General features: G+C 43.2%; 1 protein-coding gene across 1 annotated transcript in view; it reads right to left on the bottom strand.

Moving 5' to 3' along the window:
* Positions 1 to 3,191: 3,191 nt before the first annotated feature.
* Positions 3,192 to 23,199, bottom strand: part of LOC142290090 (uncharacterized) — a 102,233-nt gene continuing 82,225 nt past the window's right edge. Inside the window, exons 14-20 of the mRNA XM_075334025.1 lie at positions 14,426 to 14,507; positions 10,676 to 10,786; positions 10,396 to 10,563; positions 10,191 to 10,314; positions 9,975 to 10,072; positions 8,313 to 8,370; positions 3,192 to 4,382 (exon numbers count right to left, since the gene is read on the bottom strand). Coding sequence (XP_075190140.1) covers positions 3,595 to 4,382; positions 8,313 to 8,370; positions 9,975 to 10,072; positions 10,191 to 10,314; positions 10,396 to 10,563; positions 10,676 to 10,786; positions 14,426 to 14,507 — 1,429 coding nt within the window. The 3' untranslated portion in view covers positions 3,192 to 3,594. The remainder of the gene's footprint in view (positions 4,383 to 8,312; positions 8,371 to 9,974; positions 10,073 to 10,190; positions 10,315 to 10,395; positions 10,564 to 10,675; positions 10,787 to 14,425; positions 14,508 to 23,199) is intronic.

Below are 23,199 nucleotides of genomic sequence, written 5' to 3'. Positions count from 1 at the left end.
GGAGCAAATACAGAGGGGTCACCACAAGGATCAAATACAGAGGGGTCACCACAAGGATCAAATACAGAGGGGTCACCACAAGGATCAAATACAGAGGGGTCACCACAAGGAGCAAATACAGAGGAGTCACCACAAGGTGCAAATACAGAGGAGTCACCACAAGGTGCAAATACAGAGGGGTCACCACAAGGAGCAAATACAGAGGAGTCACCACAAGAAGCAAATACAGAGGAGTCACCACAAGGAACAAATACAGAGGAGTCACCACAAGGAGCAAATACAGAGGAGTCACCACAAGGAGCAAATACAGAGGGGTCACCACAAGGAGCAAATACAGAGGGGTCACCACAAGGAGCAAATACAGAGGGGTCACCACAAGGGGCAAATACAGAGGGGTCACCACAAGGATCAAATACAGAGGAGTCACCACAAGGTGCAAATACAGAGGAGTCACCACAAGGAGCAAATACAGAGGAGTCACCACAAGGAGCAAATACAGAGGAGTCACCACAAGGAGCAAATACAGAGGAGTCACCACAAGGAGCAAATACAGAGGGGTCACCACAAGGAGCAAATACAGAGGAGTCACCATAAGGAGCAAATACAGAGGAGTCACCACAAGGATCAAATACAGAGGGGTCACCACAAGGATCAAATACAGAGGAGTCACCACAAGGAGCAAATACAGAGGAGTCACCACAAGGAGCAAATACAGAGGGGTCACCACAAGGATCAAATACAGAGGGGTCACCACAAGGATCAAATACAGAGGGGTCACCACAAGGATCAAATACAGAGTGGTCACCACAAGGTGCAAATACAGAGGGGTCACCACAAGGATCAAATACAGAGGGGTCACCACAAGGAGCAAATACAGAGGAGTCACCACAAGGAGTAAATACAGAGGAGTCACCACAAGGTGCAAATACAGAGGGGTCACCACAAGGAGCAAATACAGAGGAGTCACCACAAAGAGCAAATACAGAGGAGTCACCACAAGGAGCAAATACAGAGGAGACACCATGAGGTGCAAACCATTAATCAGCCTTAAAAATAGAAAGGCAGATTAGACTTAGTCAAAAAACATCTACAGAAGCCGCCCTGGTTTGGAAAAGCATTGTATGGACGGATGAGACAAAGATCATTCTGATTCAGAATGATGGAAGCAGAAAGTCTGGAGAAGGCTTGGAGCGGCTCCTGATCCAGAGCCCAGAACGTCCTCTGTAACACATGGTGGAGGTGGTGTGATGGCCGGACATGCAGGGATAACAATGGCCCTGGGACACTAGTGGTTATTGATGATGTGACTGAAGACAGAAGCAGCTGGATGAATTCTGAAGTGCAGAGGGACAGAGTTTCTGCTCAGATTCATCCAAATGCAGCAATGATTGGACGACCACTTCACAGACAGATGGACAATGACCAAAAATATACTGCGAAAGCAAAGAAGAGGAATATTCTGCAATGGTCGAGTCCTCACCAGATCTCAGCCCCATCGAGCCACATTTCACAGGATTAACATAAAATTTATGGCAGAAACAGCCACAAACAAGAAACAACTGAAGATACTGCAGTAAAGGTTTCAAAGCCTCATAGAGGAGGAGACTAGCTATGGAAAAGTCCATGGCCAGAAGCCTCACACTGGAGGAGAACAGCGATGGAGACGTCCACGGCCAGAAGCCTCACACTGGAGGAGACCAGCGATGGAGATGTCCACGGCCAGAAACCTCACACTGGAGAAGGCCAGTGATGGAGACGTCCATGGATGAAAGCCTCACACTGGAGACCAGCGATGGAGATGTCCATGGCCAGAAGCCTCACACTGTAGGAGACCAGTGATGGAGACGTCCATGGCCAGAAGCCTAACACCGGAGGAGACCAGCGATGGAGATGTCCATGGCCAGAAGCCTCACACTGGAGATGTTATGATCCGGAACCATGGAAGACCACCATAAATCGTTGGTAAAAGGTGACAAGAGCATTGGCAACTAATCTGGCCGCCATCCCCTTACTAACCATCAACACTAGAAGTAGCCAAGGGGTGAACCAACATCCTGTGCACCGCGAACCTAGCCGGAGAACTAGCTATCCTAAAGGAAGGAAAGATGAATAACTCTCTGCCTCAGAAAATAGAGAAAGAATAGCAAGCCCCCCACATTCAAAGACTGCGGTGATATAGGAAAAACACAATACACAGATAGATGATAGGATTAGCAAAAGGTGAGGCCCTACTGACTAAAATGCAAAGGACAGGAAAGGGGCTGATGGTGGCCAGAGAAAAACCCTGCAAAATTCCAAATTCCTGATCGTACAAAAAGGCCCTCAGATCGCACGATCTGCACTCCGTCCTATACCAGGCGCTCTTGTCATACCAATGAACAGAAAACAAGAATCATTACAAATTCAAAAAGCCACAAACACATGGACTTAAAGGAGCTATACTCCAAACATAACTGCAGGGAGTTTCCCAGCTAAGCAACTGAGAGGGAAAATCCCTGCATGCAACTAAACTGAAAACAACCACAGAAAATGGCAAACTCAGATAAGAGTAAAGGAACCAAACAACAAATAAAGAGCAAAGCACTTATTTGGGGTAGATGTGGTGTGGAGCAGAATGAAGCAGGCTGGTGAACAAAGAACAACTGACATCCGGCATAGCCTACTAGTAGACCAGGATTTAAATAAGCAGAGAGTTAGCAATGGTAACGCCCATAGCTCAACACACCTGTTCTATGTCCAAACTATTCCTGGCCACAAGAGGGAGCCTCCCAGCAGCCAAAGCATAACTGACATTCACAACAAGGAGACCAGCGATGGAGACGTCCAAGGCCAAAAGATTTCAGGCCATCGTTGACTGCAAAGGATTCTCTATGTAAAATTAAAAATGAACAACATTTATTTATGGGAAAGTAAATTTGTCCAATATTCTTGAGCCCCTGAAATGAGGTTTTGTAGAAAAATAGTTGCAGTTCCTAAACATTTCACAGAATATTTTTGTTCAACCCCTTTAATTAAACCTAAAAGTCTCCACTTCGTTTGCATCCAAGTTGTTTAATTCTACTGAGGTCTCGTAGAATTACACTATGGAAAATAGCCCCATCTCACACTACAAACTCCATGTGAGCCCGCGAAGGAGAGGAGCACCCACGCGATTCAGAAGAGAAATGGAACAATCCAGTAAACAATGGACGTCAGCAATCATTCTGTATTTTAATGCACCAACAGTACACCCAATACATATTTATAGAGGATTGGGGGATACAAATTTAAGGAGTATTTAAAGTAACACAACAGAAGGCTTTCGGAGACAGAAAATCTTACAATGGATCTGGACACTTGCCACATTTCCAAAAATGTGAATATTACGAAGCCGTCTCCCAGGTGTGATTTCTGATGTTTAATAAAACGTGATTTACAACTAAAACGGTTTCCACATTCCGAGAACAAAAATGGCTTCTCCCGTGTGATTTATTCAATATTTGTTAAAAATCACAAATTCTGGCTAAAAAAACATTTAAGCCATTAAAATGGCTTCTTCCCTGCATGAACCCTCTGATGTATCTGAAAAGCTTCTTTACATATAAAACATTTTTCTCATGTCACATGTGAAAATGATTTCTCCCCAGTGTGTCTTTTCAGGTGTCTCTTAAGCTGACTTTTAGACATAAAGCAATCCCCACATTCAGAACATAAGAACGGCTTCTCCCCTGTGTGAGTTTTTAGATGGTATAGAAGATTTGACTTCTGCATAAAACCTTTCATACATTCAGGACAAGAAAATGGCTTCTCCCCAGTGTGACTTCTCTGATGTTTAAAAAGTTTTGCTTTGCAGATGAAACCTTTTCCACATTCTGAGCATAAAAACGGCTTCTCCCCTGTGTGAATTTTTAAATGTTCTATAATATTCGATCTGTGAGCAAAACATTTCCCACATTTTGGGCAAGAAAACGGCTTCACCCCTGTGTGAACTCTCTGATGTCCAACAAGATCTGATTTCTGGGTAAAACGTTTCCCACATTCTGAACACAAGAACGGCTTCTCCCCTGTGTGGATTCTCTGATGTACAACAAGATCTGACTTCTGCGTAAAACATTTCCCACATTCGGAACAGGAAAACGGCTTCTCCCCTGTGTGACTTCTCTGATGTACAACAAGATTTGATTTATTTTTAAAACACCTCCCACATTCTGAACAGGAATACGGCCTTTCAACTTTGTGAAGATTAGATTTCTTTTTCAAATGTTTTCCATGCTCAGAAAATGACAACATTGCGTCGAGTCCATGTCCAGTGCTACTTTTCCCAAACTGTGACTGATTATCATAGACTTCATAATAGGGAGATGAAATGAGATTTTCATGGGAACTTCTCATCCAGTCATCACCTGAATAGGGAAAGAAGAAAAAAAAAAAAAAAAAAAAAAAGGAAAAAACATCTTAGTAGTAATAATTAATATTTTAAAGTTTGTAAGTGAAATGCCAATAAATTAGGAACAGCCTTCATATACAGTATGCCTTCAGACAGCGGTCATTGATTTATATTGACAGTCACGTCACATGATGGATGGTGACAGATCTGCACATGAGTCCTGCTTCAGTTTTTATATACCTATGTGTAGGAACACACAGGATGCCCTCAATTAGCAGTATAAAGTGTTTTTCTACAGTTAGGTCCAGAAATATTTGGACAGTGACACAAGTTTTGTTATTTTAGCTGTTTACAAAAACATGTTCAGAAATACAATTCTATATATAATATGGGCTGAAAGTGCACACTCCCAGCTGCAATATGAGAGTTTTCACATCCAAATCGGAGAAAGGGTTTAGGAATCATAGCTCTGTAATGCATAGCCTCCTCTTTTTCAAGGGACCAAAAGTAATTGGACAAGGGACTCTAAGGGCTGCAATTAACTCTGAAGGCGTCTCCCTCGTTAACCTGTAATCAATGAAGTGGTTAAAAGGTCTGGGGTTGATTACAGGTGTGTGGTTTTGCATTTGGAAGCTGTTGCTGTGACCAGACAACATGCGGTCTAAGGAACTCTCAATTGAGGTGAAGCAGAACATCCTGAGGCTGAAAAAAAAGAAAAAAAATCCATCAGAGAGATAGCAGACATGCTTGGAGTAGCAAAATCAACAGTCGGGTACATTCTGAGAAAAAAGGAATTGACTGGTGAGCTTGGGAACTCAAAAAGGCCTGGGCGTCCACGGATGACAACAGTGGTGGATGATCGCCGCATACTTTCTTTGGTGAAGAAGAACCCGTTCACAACATCAACTGAAGTCCAGACCACTCTCAGTGAAGTAGGTGTATCTGTCTCTAAGTCAACAGTAAAGAGAAGACTCCATGAAAGTAAATACAAAGGGTTCACATCTAGATGCAAACCATTCATCAATTCCAAAAATAGACAGGCCAGAGTTACATTTGCTGAAAAACACCTCATGAAGCCAGCTCAGTTCTGGAAAAGTATTCTATGGACAGATGAGACAAAGATCAACCTGTACCAGAATGATGGGAAGAAAAAAGTGTGGAGAAGAAAGGGAACGGCACATGATCCAAGGCACACCACATCCTCTGTAAAACATGGTGGAGGCAACGTGATGGCATGGGCATGCATGGCTTTCAATGGCACTGGGTCACTTGTGTTTATTGATGACATAACAGCAGACAAGAGTAGCCGGATGAATTCTGAAGTGTACCGGGATATACTTTCAGCCCAGATTCAGCCAAATGCCGCAAAGTTGATCGGACAGCGCTTCATAGTACAGATGGACAATGACCCCAAGCATACAGCCAAAGCTACCCAGGAGTTCATGAGTGCAAAAAAGTGGAACATTCTGCAATGGCCAAGTCAATCACCAGATCTTAACCCAATTGAGCATGCATTTCACTTGCTCAAATCCAGACTTAAGACGGAAAGACCCACGAACAAGCAACACCTGAAGGCTGCGGCTGTAAAGGCCTGGCAAAGCATTAAGAAGGAGGAAACCCAGCGTTTGGTGATGTCCATGGGTTCCAGACTTAAGGCAGTGATTGCCTCCAAAGGATTCGCAACAAAATATTGAAAATAAAAATATTTTGTTTGGGTTTGGTTTATTTGTCCAATTACTTTTGACCTCCTAAAATGTGGAGTGTTTGTAAAGAAATGTGACAATTCCTACAATTTCTATCAGATATTTTTGTTCAAACCTTCAAATTAAACGTTACAATCTGCACTTGAATTCTGTTGTAGAGGTTTCATTTCAAATCCAATGTGGTGGCATGCAGAGCCCAACTCGCCAAAATTGTGTCACTGTCCAAAGATTTCTGGACCTAACTGTATATACAGTGATGAAAATAAGTATTTGATCCTCTGCGGATTTTGCAGTTTTCCCCCTACACAGAATGGAGAGATCTGTAGTTTTTATCGCCGGTAACTTCACCTGTGACAGAATAAAAAATCCAGAGAATCCCATTGTAGGATTTATAAAAAATTAATTTGTATTTTATTGCAGGAAATAATGTTTGATACAATAGAAAAATAGAACTTAATATTTGGTAGAAGCCTTTGTTTGCAGTTACAGAGGTCAGACGTTTCCGGTAGATCTTGACCAGGTTTATACACACTGCAGCCAGGATTCAGCGACTCCTCCATACAGATCTTCTCCAGATCTTTCAGGTCTCTCCTCCATACAGATCTTCTCCAGATCTTTCAGATCACTCCTCCATACAGATCTTCTCCAGATCTTTCAGGTCTCTCCTCCATAGAGATCTTCTCCAGATCTTTCAGGTCTCTCCTCCATACAGATCTTTCAGGTCTCTCCTCCATACAGATCTTCTCCAGATCTTTCAGGTCTCTCCCCTATACAGGTCTTCTCCAGATCTTTCAGGTTTCAGGGCTGTCGATGGGCAACATTGAATTTCAGCTCCCCCAAATATCTCCTATTGGGTTCAAGTCTGGAGACTGGATAGGCCACTCCAGGACCTTGAAATGTTTCTTACGAAGCCACTCCTTAGTTACCCTGGCTATGTGTTTCTGGTCATCGTGATGCTGGAAGACCCAGCCACGACTCATATTCAAATGTTTTTACTGAGAGAAGGGGGTTGTTGGACAAAATCTCGCAATATATGACCCCATCCATCCTTCCTTCAATACGGTACCATCGTCCTGTCCCTTTTGCAGAAAAGCACCCCTAAAGTATGATGTTTCCACCCCTATGCTTCATGATTGGGATGGTGTTCATAAGGTTGTACTTATCCTTCTTCTTACAAACATGACGAGTGGAGTTGATACCAAAAAGTTTTATTTTGGTCTCATGTGACCACATGACCTTCTCCCATGCCTCCTCTGGATCCTCCAGATCGTCATTGGTGAACTTCAAACAGGTCTGGACATTTGCTGGTGTTAGCAGGGGGACCTTGCATGCCCTGCAGGATTTTAATCCATGACGGTGTAGTGTGTTACTAATGGTAATCTTTGACACTGTGGTCCCAGCTCTCTTCAGGTCATTGACCAGGTCCTCCTATGTAGTTCTGGGCTGAATCCTGACCTTTCTCAGAATCATCCTTACCCCATGAGGAGAGATCTTGCATGAAGCCCCAGACAGAGTAAGATTGACAGTCAACTTGTGTTTCTTCCATTTTCTAATAATTGCGGCAACAGTTGTTGCCTTCTCACCAAGCTGCTTGCCTATTGTACTCTAAGCTCATCCCAGCCTTGTGCAGTTCTACGATTTGCCCCTTGTGTCCTTAGACAACTCTTTGGTGTTGGCCATGGTGGAGAGGTTGGAGTGTGATTGAGTGTGAGGACAGGGTTCTTTTATACAGGTAACGAGGTCACACAGGTGCAATTAATACAGGTAATGAGTGCAGAAGAGGAGAAAAATACCAGATCTGTGAGACCAGAATTCCTGCTGGTCAGTCGGTGATAAAATACTTATTTCATGCAATAAAATGCAAATTAATTATTATAAATCATACACTGGGATTTTCTGGATATTTTTTTATTCTGTCACAGGTGAAGTTACCTGCAATAAAAATTACACATCTCTCCAGTCTGTGTAGGTGGGAAAACTTGTAACATTGGCAGAGGATCAAATACTTATTTTCCTCACTCCATATCAAGTTTGAGACTTCATGATGGCGATACCTAAAACAATATTTTGTCCCCCTCCAGATCTCACTTGTGAAAAGAGACCCACATCAAAGTTCTGAGGTTTCACAAATTCAGAGAAAACAATTCTCTAGAGCTAGACAACAATACGTCATCTACGCAAGTCACACATACAACTACAATATATAAAAGTAGAACAAAACAAGATTTATGAAAGGTTCTTACCATTCACCAACACTGATAAGGGTTTTTCACATTCGTTTGTCTCATACCCATGACCTTCCTGTAGGACAGCAGAAAAAAATGTAAGACAACCCAAATGTATCTAATATCAGGTCGAACAAAATCCAGAAGTCATGAACTAATAGGACCTAAAAGAAGGATTTCCACATGTGACGATCAGAAACGATCATTATTATTCAACCAAATATTTTACACATCATCATAAATGTCTCTTATTATTGTGCATGAAGTGATCTCGGAATACACCGCTCTGGTCAGTAATATCAGATCTTATTCAGCTTTTATAGTAAAGAAGCCTTAGCAGCAGCTGATTGGCATTGTGCAGTTATTTGCATTTTCATGGCAGTTCTGAACTAGTATCCTGCAAAATGTATCACATGAATCTATTTATCTATGTGTTCGAAACCCAAAAGGACATGACGCCTACACTCCACGGCTTCTAGCAAGCACTATAAAGCTTCACTATAGTATTCTATAAAGGTGTGACGCCCTGGCAAAACCAGGTAGTCACACATAGGCCCCCGCATAACACCTTCCCTCACCTAGGTAACACGCAGCCGACCTGAAACCCTAGTCACCCCCCTTAGGAAAAGATAGACACCAGTGGGCGGGACCAGGCGGTTGGGTCACGCCCACCTAGGGGTCTAGACAGCCCAGGGTGGGAAAACAAACCGTTCAGTTTGTAGTTCAAGTGGAGAGGAGTGTGGGCTAGAGCTAAGTGTAGCTCCAGTAGAGGAAGTTCAAGTTGAACGGTGCCAGGGTCGGAGCCCTGGTACCTTGGCTAGGAGGCAGATGGTTGTCTCCATCAGCAGGAGACGGGAAGACGGCTCGGCAGAACCGAGGTGGACCGGGACAGGGTTGTAGCCCGCCGGTACCGACACGGGGAACTGACACGGAAACCGTAGCACAGAGGGGGTACTCGGACCCTGAAGCCAGGACCAAAACAAGCGGCCTATCTAATTAATTGATTGAGGGCAGGATTATAGGTCCTGTCCCACCCAAAGTCCCTAAAAGAAGACAACAGCCCACCAATAGGGATAGGAGGCCACCGCCAGGGCCCATAGATCCCACAAGCCAGCGTCTGCAGGCACGGCTTTCTTGGGCCACATCCAGCCGGGAGCGGACTCCTGAGTTTCAGACCAGGCAGTCCACCTTACACAAAGCAAGTGCAGAGGAAAAAGACAGCGACCACCAGTTCGGGTGGGGGACCTGAATGAACCAGCCACGGCGGCCGGCCACCAGCACCTTTGTTTACCAAAAGACTTGTGTGAGTCATTTACTGTGAGTAACCAAACATTCCCCTGCATGCCCGGGCCTCGCCATCGCTACCCCCTGCACAAAGACACTGGGCCCCGGGGCAACCATCCCTACCCACGGAGGGGTTAACATCCAGCTGCCATTACATCTCCCCCGGGTGCCCCACAACAGCAGCGGTGGTGTCCCACCTCACCACACACCGTGGGTGGCGTCACGAACTTAATACAGCCTAGCCCGTACATCTACGTCCCCTTTTTATTTGGCGTGTCCGCGAGACCCCCGGGTCCGGAGACCTTCGAGCCACCCCCAGAAGGTCTGGATTCGAGCAGCGGCGGCTGCTGGCACGGGGGCGGCACAGAAGATTTCCAGAAATTTCATCCCATCTACCTGATGATCCAGGGGGACATTCTGCTTTTCCTCTGGAGGATCCTGGGAATAGAGAGGACTGGGACTTCTCTCTGGTGGATTTCTCGGACTGGACCCATCTATAGGAAATATACACAGTGACTGAATACATCGTCTACATGTGATGATAAGATGATGGGGGGTCCAGGTGACCTCAGACCCGGCCTCTCCTCTATAATCAGGACGGTCTCCTCTTACCCGGAGATGTGAGGGGCTGGAGATTCTCCATCATGACGTCCTTGTACAGATCCTTGTGTCCTTCTAGATACTCCCACTCCTCCATGGAGAAATAGACGGTGACGTCCTGACACCTTATAGGAACCTGACACACAATGAGCCGCCATTAGCAGACCCCTCCCCCGGTGTTATTATATAATGTCCCAGCATTCCCGGCAGCGCTCACCTCTCCGCTCAGCAGCTCAGTGATCCTGTGGGTCAGTTCCAGGATCTTCTGCTCATGTATCAGTGAATGAGGTGGAGGCTCGGTGATGTCACTTGGGGTCCTGCTCCGTCCTCCTGACACACGGGGGGTCACACACTCCCCAGACGACGTCTTCACTACTGTGTGATCCTGTGTATGGGGAGACGCCGGTCACTACATCTATTCTGAAGATCCTTCACCTTCCCCGTCATTTCCCTGCTTTATTCCTAGAGATCAGAGTGATGTGATGTGAAGCTCTCACCTCTCCAGTGATCCAGTAGATTATCTCCAGGGTGAGGTCTAATATCCGAGCAGCCATGTGGTCTCTGTCCTGCTCCATCCTCGGGAAGTCATCGATGAATAGCGTCATAGTCTTTTAAGGAAAACTTAACTGAGATTTCTGTACTGCAGAAATTACAAGAAAAATAAGAATTTTTGGATGCAAAATTCTATTTCAAAAAATATCTTATTAATAATTTTATTTCTATAGTGTAAACATAATCCGCAGAACTTACGATTTAGCGGGAACATGTACAGATAAAACATTACAGAGTAACACAGGAGGAGTGACTCCTGCTCGCAAGCTACAGTCTGTAAGGACATGGCGGGGCACAATAGGCAACACGTGCCTGTCATTTATGGTCCAGGTACAAAGCCGGGTTTTCATATAAAGCTGCATTGCTCTGGTCATCAGCCAGGATCTAAGTGCAGTTACCACACTCTATTGGTGCAAGAGGTGGACACAGATGAATAAAGGAACAGGGAAGAGTTAGATTATTTAGCTGAGGTGATAGGCTGGTTCTATACATACAGTGCTATACTGGCACTATCAGGCTGGTTCTATACATACAGTGCTATACTGGCACTATCAGGCTGAGTCTATACATACAGTGCTATACTGGCACTATCAGGCTGATTCTATACATACAGTGCTATACTGGCACTATCAGGCTGATTCTATACATACAGTGCTATACTGGTACTATCAGGCTGATTCTATACATACAGTGCTATACTGGTACTATCAGGCTGATTCTATACATACAGTGTTATACTGGCACTATCAGGCTGATTCTATACATACAGTGCTATACTGGCACTATCAGGCTGATTCTATACATACAGTGCTATACTGGCACTATCAGGCTGAGTCTATACATACAGTGCTATACTGGCACTATCAGGCTGAGTCTATACATACAGTGCTATACTGGCACTATCAGGCTGATTCTATACATACAGTGCTATACTGGCGCTATCAGGCTGATTCTATACACACAGTGCTATACTGTCACTATCAGGCTGATTCTATACATACAGTGCTATACTGGCGCTATCAGGCTGATTCTATACATACAGTGCTATACTGTCACTATCAGGCTGATTCTATACATACAGGGCTATACTGGCACTATCAGGCTGATTCTATACATACAGTGCTATACTGGCACTATCAGGCTGATTCTATACACACAGTGCTATACTGGCACTATCAGGCTGATTCTATACATACAGTGCTATACTGTCACTATCAGGCTGATTCTATACATACAGTGCTATACTGTCACTATCAGGCTGATTCTATACACACAGTGCTATACTGGCACTATCATGCTGAGTCTATACACACAGTGCTATACTGGCACTATCAGGCTGATTCTATACATACAGTGCTATACTGGCGCTATCAGGCTGATTCTATACATACAGTGCTATACTGGCGCTATCAGGCTGATTCTATACATACAGTGTTATACTGGCGCTATCAGGCTGATTCTATACATACAGTGCTATACTGGCACTATCAGGCTGAGTCTATACATACAGTGCTATACTGGCACTATCAGGCTGAGTCTATACATACAGTGCTATACTGGCACTATCAGGCTGAGTCTATACATACAGTGCTATACTGGCACTATCAGGCTGATTCTATACATACAGTGCTATACTGGCGCTATCAGGCTGATTCTATACACACAGTGCTATACTGTCACTATCAGGCTGATTCTATACATACAGTGCTATACTGGCGCTATCAGGCTGATTCTATACATACAGTGCTATACTGTCGCTATCAGGCTGATTCTATACATACAGGGCTATACTGTCACTATCAGGCTGATTCTATACATACAGGGCTATACTGTCACTATCAGGCTGATTCTATACATACAGTGCTATACTGGCACTATCAGGCTGATTCTATACATACAGTGCTATACTGGCGCTATCAGGCTGATTCTATACATACAGTGCTATACTGGCACTATCATACTGTGTGTGGGGGGGAATGTACTGTGGGGACATCATACTGTGTGCTGGGAATGTACTGTGGGGACATCATACTGTGGGGGAGGAATGTACTGTGGAGAGATCATACTGTGTGCTGGGAATGTACTGTGGGGACATCATACTGTGGGGGAGGAATGTACTGTGAGGACATCATACTGTGTGCTGGGAATGTACTGTGGGGACATCATACTGTGGGGGAGGAATGTACTGTGGGGACATCATACTGTGGGGGAGGAATGTACTGTGGGGACATCATACTGTGGGGGAGGAATGTACTGTGGGGACATCATACTGTGTGCTGGGAATGTACTGTGGGGACATCATACTGTGGGGGAGGAATGTACTGTGGGGACATCATACTGTGGGGGAGGAATGTACTGTGAGGACATCATACTGTGGGGGAGGAATGTACTGTGGGGACATCATACTGTGGGGGAGGAATGTACTGTGGGGACATCATACTGTGGGGGAGGAATGTACTGTGAGGACATCATACTGTGGGGGAGGAATGTACTGTGAGGACATCATACTGTGTGCTGGGAATGTACTGTGGGGACATCATACTGTGGGGGAGGAATGTACTGTGGGGACATCATACTGTGGGGGAGGAATGTACTGTGAGGACATCATACTGTGGGGGGGATAGTACTGTGAGGACATCATACTGTGGGGGAGGAATGTACTGTGAGGACATCATACTGTGTGCTGGGAATGTACTGTGGGGACATCATACTGTGGAGGAGGAATGTACTGTGGGGACATCATACTGTGTGTGGGGGGATAGTACTGTGAGGACATCATACTGTGTGCTGGGAATGTACTGTGGGGACATCATACTGTGGGGGAGGAATGTACTGTGGGGACATCATACTGTGTGCTGGGAATGTACTGTGGGGACATCATACTGTGGGGGAGGAATGTACTGTGGAGAGATCATACTGTGTGCTGGGAATGTACTGTGGGGACATCATACTGTGGGGGAGGAATGTACTGTGGAGAGATCATACTGTGTGCTGGGAATGTACTGTGGGGACATCATACTGTGGGGGAGGAATGTACTGTGAGGACATCATACTGTGTGCTGGGAATGTACTGTGGGGACATCATACTGTGGGGGAGGAATGTACTGTGGGGACATCATACTGTGGGGGAGGAATGTACTGTGGGGACATCATACTGTGGGGGAGGAATGTACTGTGGGGACATCATACTGTGTGCTGGGAATGTACTGTGGGGACATCATACTGTGGGGGAGGAATGTACTGTGGGGACATCATACTGTGGGGGAGGAATGTACTGTGAGGACATCATACTGTGGGGGAGGAATGTACTGTGGGGACATCATACTGTGGGGGAGGAATGTACTGTGGGGACATCATACTGTGTGGGGGGAATGTACTGTGGGGACATCATACTGTGTGCTGGGAATGTACTGTGAGGACATCATACTGTGGGGGAGGAATGTACTGTGGGGACATCATACTGTGGGGGAGGAATGTACTGTGAGGACATCATACTGTGTGTGGGGGGGGGGGGGATGTACTGTGGGGACATCATACTGTGTGGGGGGAATGTACTGTGTGTGGGATATAATGAGAGGCATCATAAATAGCATTTCTTAGGTGATCGGTTCCCTTTAAAGGGGTTGTACTCAGAAAAACTTTGCATAAGAGCACAATTTATTATTAAAACAAAAAAAAAGACATTTTTTACTCACCCTCTTCAGATTCACCGATGAGTCTTTGCCGCTGCTGCTGGTGTCCAGTATTTGGTACGGTGCTGATGTCACATTCACGGCGCTGGAGCGAATAAAGGAGCTTAGCGTTTCTGCCTGAATAGAAAGAACCCCCGGTCAGAGTTGCTGAGCTTACCGATTGTGATGTGCCATCAGTGCCGTAGCCAATACTGGACACCGGGAGCAGCTGCGGAGACTCGAGCCGCGGAGACTCGAGGTGCGGAGGCTCGAGGTGCGGAGGCTCGAGGTGCGGAGGCTCGAGGTGCGGAGGCTCGAGGTGCGGAGGCTCGAGGTGCGGAGACTCGGTGATGGCGAGTTCTACTTCTACTCCTTTCCGGAGTGCTACAAAGGGTTCAGGAGACCCCCATTCTGATAATATTTGGGGGGCTTGGATATGGGCACACCATGAACCATATGGGTTTATCTTTCCTTGCTCTAAATTGCAAACCTTCCCTCTGACATGGAATATTAATGTCAGAAGCCATGTCTATGGCCAGATGGCGGAGGGCCGCACACAATAGCAGTGGCAGCCGCAGGTTGTGCACCCTGCTCTAGAGGATGGGTCACTTCTTCCCGTCCTCTCCGGACAGGAGGACGAGGAAACACAGATATACATTTACCGTCTTCTCCGGGCTCCGGGGGAGGTTTTCTGGGAGGTTTTCTGGTTTTGTGATGAGACGTGTCTCCTCCATTCCCCTCAGTCCTGCAGCAGCATTTCCTGTCCTCTGTATATGACAGCGCTCAGCATCCTTTGTGCCTCTTCTCCTCCCAATATATGATACATGTTGTTATTCCCCCCACACTGCATGTGAGGCAAGAAAATTAGGAGGAAAGGGAGGGATTTGTAAACTTCCTGTCCCTGCAGTGGGAGCGGCCATCTTGTTGGTGGGAGTCTCCCAGTATTACACATGGTGACTGCTGCTCCTGAGCTCAGGGACACAGGAGATGGAGGATTTGTGGTAGAAGCCTTGTACTGACAGCTCGTATAATATACCATTATGTAGACACGTATATCATCAGAGCAGCCGGTTACAGAAAGATGGCGGCACCCAGCTTTACAGAGAACCTGAGAGGCAACTGTGCCTGTTTATGCTTTGAGTAATCCTAGAGTCGTCCATCTGAGGGAGGTAATCACATGGCCGGTCACTGATAACATCAAATGGAGGGTTAACTTCCAACAATATCTGCCAAGTAAGAGCGAAACGTATGAAAGTACGAGGCGAGGGGCTGCTTTGTGAGGGGCTGCTGTGCGAGCGCCCCTGTGTGAGGGGCTGCTTTGTGAGGCGCCGCTGTGTGAGGCGCCGCTGTGTGAGGGGCCGCTGTGTGAGGGGCCGCTGTGTGAGGGGCTGCTGTGCGAGCGCCCCTGTGTGAGGCGCCGCTGTGTGAGGGGCTGCTGTGTGAGGGGCCCCTGTGTGAGGGGCCGCTGTGTGAGGGGCCGCTGTGTGAGGGGCCGCTGTGTGAGGGGCTGCTGTGTGAGGGGCCGCTGTGTGAGGGGCCGCTGTGTGAGGGGCCGCTGTGTGAGGGGCCCCTGTGTGAGGGGCCGCTGTGTGAGGGGCCCCTGTGTGAGGGGCCCCTGTGTGAGGGGCCGCTGTGTGAGGGGCCGCTGTGTGAGGGGCCGCTGTGTGAGGGGCCGCTGTGTGAGGGGCCGCTGTGTGAGGGGCCCCTGTGTGAGGGGCCGCTGTGTGAGGGGCCCCTGTGTGAGGGGCCCCTGTGTGAGGGGCCGCTGTGTGAGGGGCCGCTGTGTGAGGGGCCGCTGTGTGAGGGGCCGCTTTGTGAGGGACTGTGTGCAAAAAGTAGACAGGCTTCTGTAAGTCACTAACCGGGTGACTGCTCTGAGAGGGCGAGAGCGGAGGCTACTGTAGATACAGCCGGCTAAGTTCATATTTCCGTTGTTTTGCATCAGTCACATGCGTTGCGTGACGCTTGTGACTGATGCGTTGTACAACGGATGACAAGAATAGAATTCATTGTCGGACTCCGTTGTAAAAGAGAGAGTGATCAGCTGATCGTTCACAATAGCCGGCTGGCTTTTGAGAGCGAACAGATGATTTCCTGGCCGCCGGGTGATCAGCTGTTCGCTCACAGCAGCCTGGTGATCAGCTGATCGTTCGGCTGCCGAGAATATGTGCGGGGGGCGGGGTGGGTGGAGCCGAGCAGGGCCATGGCGCTGAGGACGTCAGGTGAGTAAGTGTGTGTCTGTGTGCGTGTGTACATGCCGAGTGCAAGAGGGGGCGGAGCCGAGCGGGGAAGTGTCGGCCTCCCTGCACATGTAGCTAGGGTAAATATCGGGTAACTAAGCAAAGCGCATTGCTTAGTAACCAGATGTGTACCCTGGTTATGTGTGCAGGGAGGCAGAGAGAGCATGCGCAGCGAAATCCTACGGATTGTGCTGCTCAAAAAACGTTACAAGCTGTGTTCCTGCTGCCCGACGGTCAGTCGTTCCACTGATATACTATATATATCACTAAATCCCCATATACTGCGCCTGTAATATACTACATCACTACACCCCCATATACTACACTAGTAATAAACTACATCACTACACCCCCATATACTACATCTGTAAAACTACAACACTATACCCCCATATACTACACCCCTATATACTACACCTTTAATAAACTACACCACTATATACTACACCTGTAATAAATTACATCATTATATACTGCACCTGTAATATACTACATCCCTATATACTACACCTGTAATATACTACATCCCTATATACTACACCTGTAATATACTACATCCCTATATACTACACCTGTAATATACTACATCCCTATATACTACACCTGTAATATACTACATCCCTATATACTACACCTGTAATATACTACATCCCTATATACTACACCTGTAATATACTACATCTGTGATATACTACACCTGTAATATACTACATCCCTATATACTACACCTGTAATATACTACATCCCTATATACTACACCTGTAATATACTACATCTGTGATATACTACACCGGTAATATACTACATCCCTATATACTACACCTGTAATATACTACATCCCTATATACTACACCTGTAATATACTACACCTGTAATATACTACATCTGTGATATACTACACCGGTAATATACTACATCCCTATATACTACACCGGTAATATACTACATCCCTATATACTACACCTGTAATATACTACACCTGTAATATACTACATCCCTATATACTACACCTGTAATATACTACATCCCTATATACTACACCTGTAATATACTACATCCCTATATACTACACCTGTAATATACTACATCTGTGATATACTACACCGGTAATATACTACATCCCTATATACTACACCTGTAATATACTACATCCCTATATACTACACCTGTAATATACTACACCTGTAATATACTACATCTGTGATATACTACACCGGTAATATACTACATCCCTATATACTACACCGGTAATATACTACATCCCTATATACTACACCTGTAATATACTACACCTGTAATATACTACATCCCTATATACTACACCTGTAATATACTACATCCCTATATACTACACCTGTAATATACTACATCCCTATATACTACACCTGTAATATACTACATCCCTATATACTACACCTGTAATATACTACATCTGTGATATACTACACCTGTAATATACTACATCCCTATATACTACACCTGTAATATACTACATCCCTATATACTACACCTGTAATATACTACATCTGTGATATACTACACCGGTAATATACTACATCCCTATATACTACACCTGTAATATACTACATCCCTATATACTACACCTGTAATATACTACACCTGTAATATACTACATCTGTGATATACTACACCGGTAATATACTACATCCCTATATACTACACCGGTAATATACTACATCCCTATATACTACACCGGTAATATACTACATCCCTATATACTACACCTGTAATATACTACATCCCTATATACTACACCTATAATATACTACATCCCTATATACTACACCTGTAATATACTACATCTGTGATATACTACACCGGTAATATACTACATCCCTATATACTACACCTGTAATATACTACATCCCTATATACTACACCTGTAATATACTACATCTGTGATATACTACACCGGTAATATACTACATCCCTATATACTACACCTGTAATATACTACATCCCTATATACTACACCTGTAATATACTACATCCCTATATACTACACCTGTAATATACTACATCCCTATATACTACACCTGTAATATACTACATCTGTGATATACTACACCGGTAATATACTACATCCCTATATACTACACCTGTAATATACTACATCCCTATATACTACACCGGTAATATACTACATCCCTATATACTACACCTGTAATATACTACATCCCTATATACTACACCGGTAATATACTACATCCCTATATACTACACCTGTAATATACTACATCCCTATATACTACACCTGTAATATACTACATCTGTGATATACTACACCTGTAATATACTACATCCCTATATACTACACCTGTAATATACTACATCCCTATATACTACACCGGTAATATACTACATCCCTATATACTACACCTGTAATATACTACATCCCTATATACTACACCTGTAATATACTACATCCCTATATACTACACCTGTAATATACTACATCCCTATATACTACACCTGTAATATACTACATCCCTATATACTACACCTGTAATATACTACATCCCTATATAGTACACCTGTAATATACTACACCGGTAATATACTACATCCCTATATACTACACCTGTAATATACTACATCCCTATATACTACACCTGTAATATACTACATCACTATATACTACACCTGTAATATACTACATCACTATATACTACACCTGTAATATACTACATCCCTATATACTACACCTGTAATATACTACATCACTATATACTACACCGGTAATATACTACATCCCTATATACTACACCTGTAATATACTACATCACTATATACTACACCGGTAATATACTACATCCCTATATACTACACCTGTAATATACTACATCCCTATATACTACACCTGTAATATACTACATCACTATATACTACACCTGTAATATACTACATCCCTATATACTACACCTGTAATATACTACATCACTATATACTACACCGGTAATATACTACATCCCTATATACTACACCTGTAATATACTACATCCCTATATACTACACCTGTAATATACTACATCCCTATATACTACACCTGTAATATACTACATCCCTATATAGTACACCTGTAATATACTACACCGTTAATATACTACATCCCTATATACTACACCTGTAATATACTACATCCCTATATACTACACCTGTAATATGCTACATCACTATATACTACACCTGTAATATACTACATCACTATATACTACACCTGTAATATACTACATCACTATATACTACACCTGTAATATACTACATCACTATATACTACACCTGTAATATGCTACATCCTTATATACTACACCTGTAATAAACTACACCCCTATATACTACACCTGTAATAAATTACATCATTATATACTGCACTTGTAATATACTACATCCCTATATACTACACCTGTAATATACTACATCCCTATATACTACATCTGTAATATACTACACCGGTAATATACTACATCCCTATATACTACACCTGTAATATACTACATCCCTATATACTACACCTGTAATATACTACATCCCTATATACTACACCGGTAATATACTACATCCCTATATACTACACCTGTAATATACTACATCACTATATACTACACCTGTAATATACTACATCCTTATATACTACACCTGTAATAAACTACACCCCTATATACTACACCTGTAATAAATTACATCATTATATACTGCACTTGTAATATACTACATCCCTATATACTACACCTGTAATATACTACATCCCTATATACTACATCTGTGATATACTACACCTGGAATATACTACATCACTATATACTACACCGGTAATATACTACATCCCTATATACTACACCTGTAATATACTACATCCCTATATACTACACCTGTAATATACTACATCCCTATATACTACACCTGTAATATACTACATCCCTATATACTACACCTGTAATATACTACATCCCTATATAGTACACCTGTAATATACTACACCGGTAATATACTACATCCCTATATACTACACCTGTAATATACTACATCCCTATATACTACACCTGTAATATACTACATCACTATATACTACACCTGTAATATACTACATCACTATATACTACACCTGTAATATACTACATCACTATATACTACACCTGTAATATACTACATCACTATATACTACACCTGTAATATACTACATCCTTATATACTACACCTGTAATAAACTACACCCCTATATACTACACCTGTAATAAATTACATCATTATATACTGCACTTGTAATATACTACATCCCTATATACTACACCTGTAATATACTACATCCCTATATACTACACCTGTAATATACTACACCTGTAATATACTACATCCCTATATACTACACCTGTAATATACTACATCCCTATATACTACACCTGTAATATACTACATCCCTATATACTACACCTGTAATATACTACATCCCTATATAGTACACCTGTAATATACTACACCGGTAATATACTACATCCCTATATACTACACCTGTAATATACTACATCCCTATATACTACACCTGTAATATACTACATCACTATATACTACACCTGTAATATACTACATCACTATATACTACACCTGTAATATACTACATCACTATATACTACACCTGTAATATACTACTTCACTATATACTACACCTGTAATATACTACATCCTTATATACTACACCTGTAATAAATTACATCATTATATACTGCACTTGTAATATACTACATCCCTATATACTACACCTGTAATATACTACATCCCTATATACTACACCTGTAATATACTACACCGGTAATATACTACATCCCTATATACTACACCTGTAATATACTACATCCCTATATACTACACCTGTAATATACTACATCCCTATATACTACACCTGTAATATACTACACTGGTAATATACTACATCCCTATATACTACACCTGTAATATACTACATCCCTATATACTACACCTGTAATATACTACACCGGTAATATACTACATCCCTATATACTACACCTGTAATATACTACATCCCTATATACTACACCTGTAATATACTACATCCCTATATACTACACCTGTAATATACTACACCGGTAATATACTACATCCCTATATACTACACCGGTAATATACTACATCCCTATATACTACACCTGTAATATACTACATCTCTATATACTACACCTGTAATATACTACATCACTATATACTACACCTGTAATATACTACATCACTATATACTACACCTGTAATATACTACATCCTTATATACTACACCTGTAATAAACTACACCCCTATATACTACACCTGTAATAAATTACATCACTATATACTGCACCTGTAATATACTACATGACTATATACTGCACCTGTAATATACTACATGACTATATACTGCACCTGTAATATACTACATGACTATATACTGCACCTGTAATATGCATCACTAAACATCCCCATATACTACACATGCAATAAACTACATCATTATACAGTGCTGGCCAAAAGTATGGGCACCCCTGCAATTCTGTCAGAGAATAATCAGTTTCTTCCTGAAAATGATTGCAATCACAGATTCTTTGGTATTATCTTCATTTAATTTGTCTTCAATGAAAAAAAATAAAAAAAATTGTTATAAAGCCAAATTGGATATAATTCCACACCAAACATAAAAAAGGGTGGACAAAAGTATTGGCGCTGTTTGAAAAATCCTGTGATGCTTCTGTAATTTGTGTAATAACAGCGCCTGTAACTTACCTGTGGCACCTAACAGGTGTTGGCAATAATAAATCACACTTGCAGCAGGTGACATGGATTAAAGTTGACTCCACCTCTGTCCTGTGTCCTTGTGTGCACCACATTGAGCATGGAGAAAAGAAAGAAGACCAAAGAACTGTCTGAGGACTTGAGACTCCAAATTGTGAGGAAGCATGAGCAATCTCAAGGCTACAAGTCCATCTCCAAAGACCTGAAAGTTCCTGTGTCTACGGTGCGCAGAGTCATCCAGAAGTGTAAAGCCCATGGCACTGTGGTAACCTCCCTAGATGTGGAAGGAAAAGAAAAATTGACGAGAGATTTCAACACAAGATTGTGCGGATGGTGGCTAAAGAACCTCGACTAACATCCAAACAAGTTCAAGCTGCCCTGCAGTCCGAGGGTACACCAGTGTCAACCCGTACTATCCGTCAGCGTCTGAATGAAAAGGGACTGTATGGTAGGATACCCAGGAAGACCCCACTTCTTACCCCGAGACATAAAAAAGCCAGGCTAGGCTCATATTAGTGTGATCACGAAGCCGGGGAAAGATCCATCACTAGCTCCGAACTACAGACCTATATATTTATTGAACACTAGAAGGTGGCCGGATTCTACGCATCGGGTATTCTAGAATTTACATATTGTGTAGTTCATGTATGATTTTTGTTTTTTATATATATATATATATATATATATATATATAGATGTTGTTGTGTGTAGTTACCAAGTGTTTGTGTAGGCGCTGTACATGTTCTGGGTGTTGTCTGGGTGTG

The sequence above is a fragment of the Anomaloglossus baeobatrachus genome, chromosome 2, assembly GCF_048569485.1.
Source record: "Anomaloglossus baeobatrachus isolate aAnoBae1 chromosome 2, aAnoBae1.hap1, whole genome shotgun sequence".
Taxonomy (NCBI): Eukaryota; Metazoa; Chordata; class Amphibia; order Anura; family Aromobatidae; genus Anomaloglossus; species Anomaloglossus baeobatrachus.
This window is presented reverse-complemented; position numbering and strand designations above follow the sequence as displayed.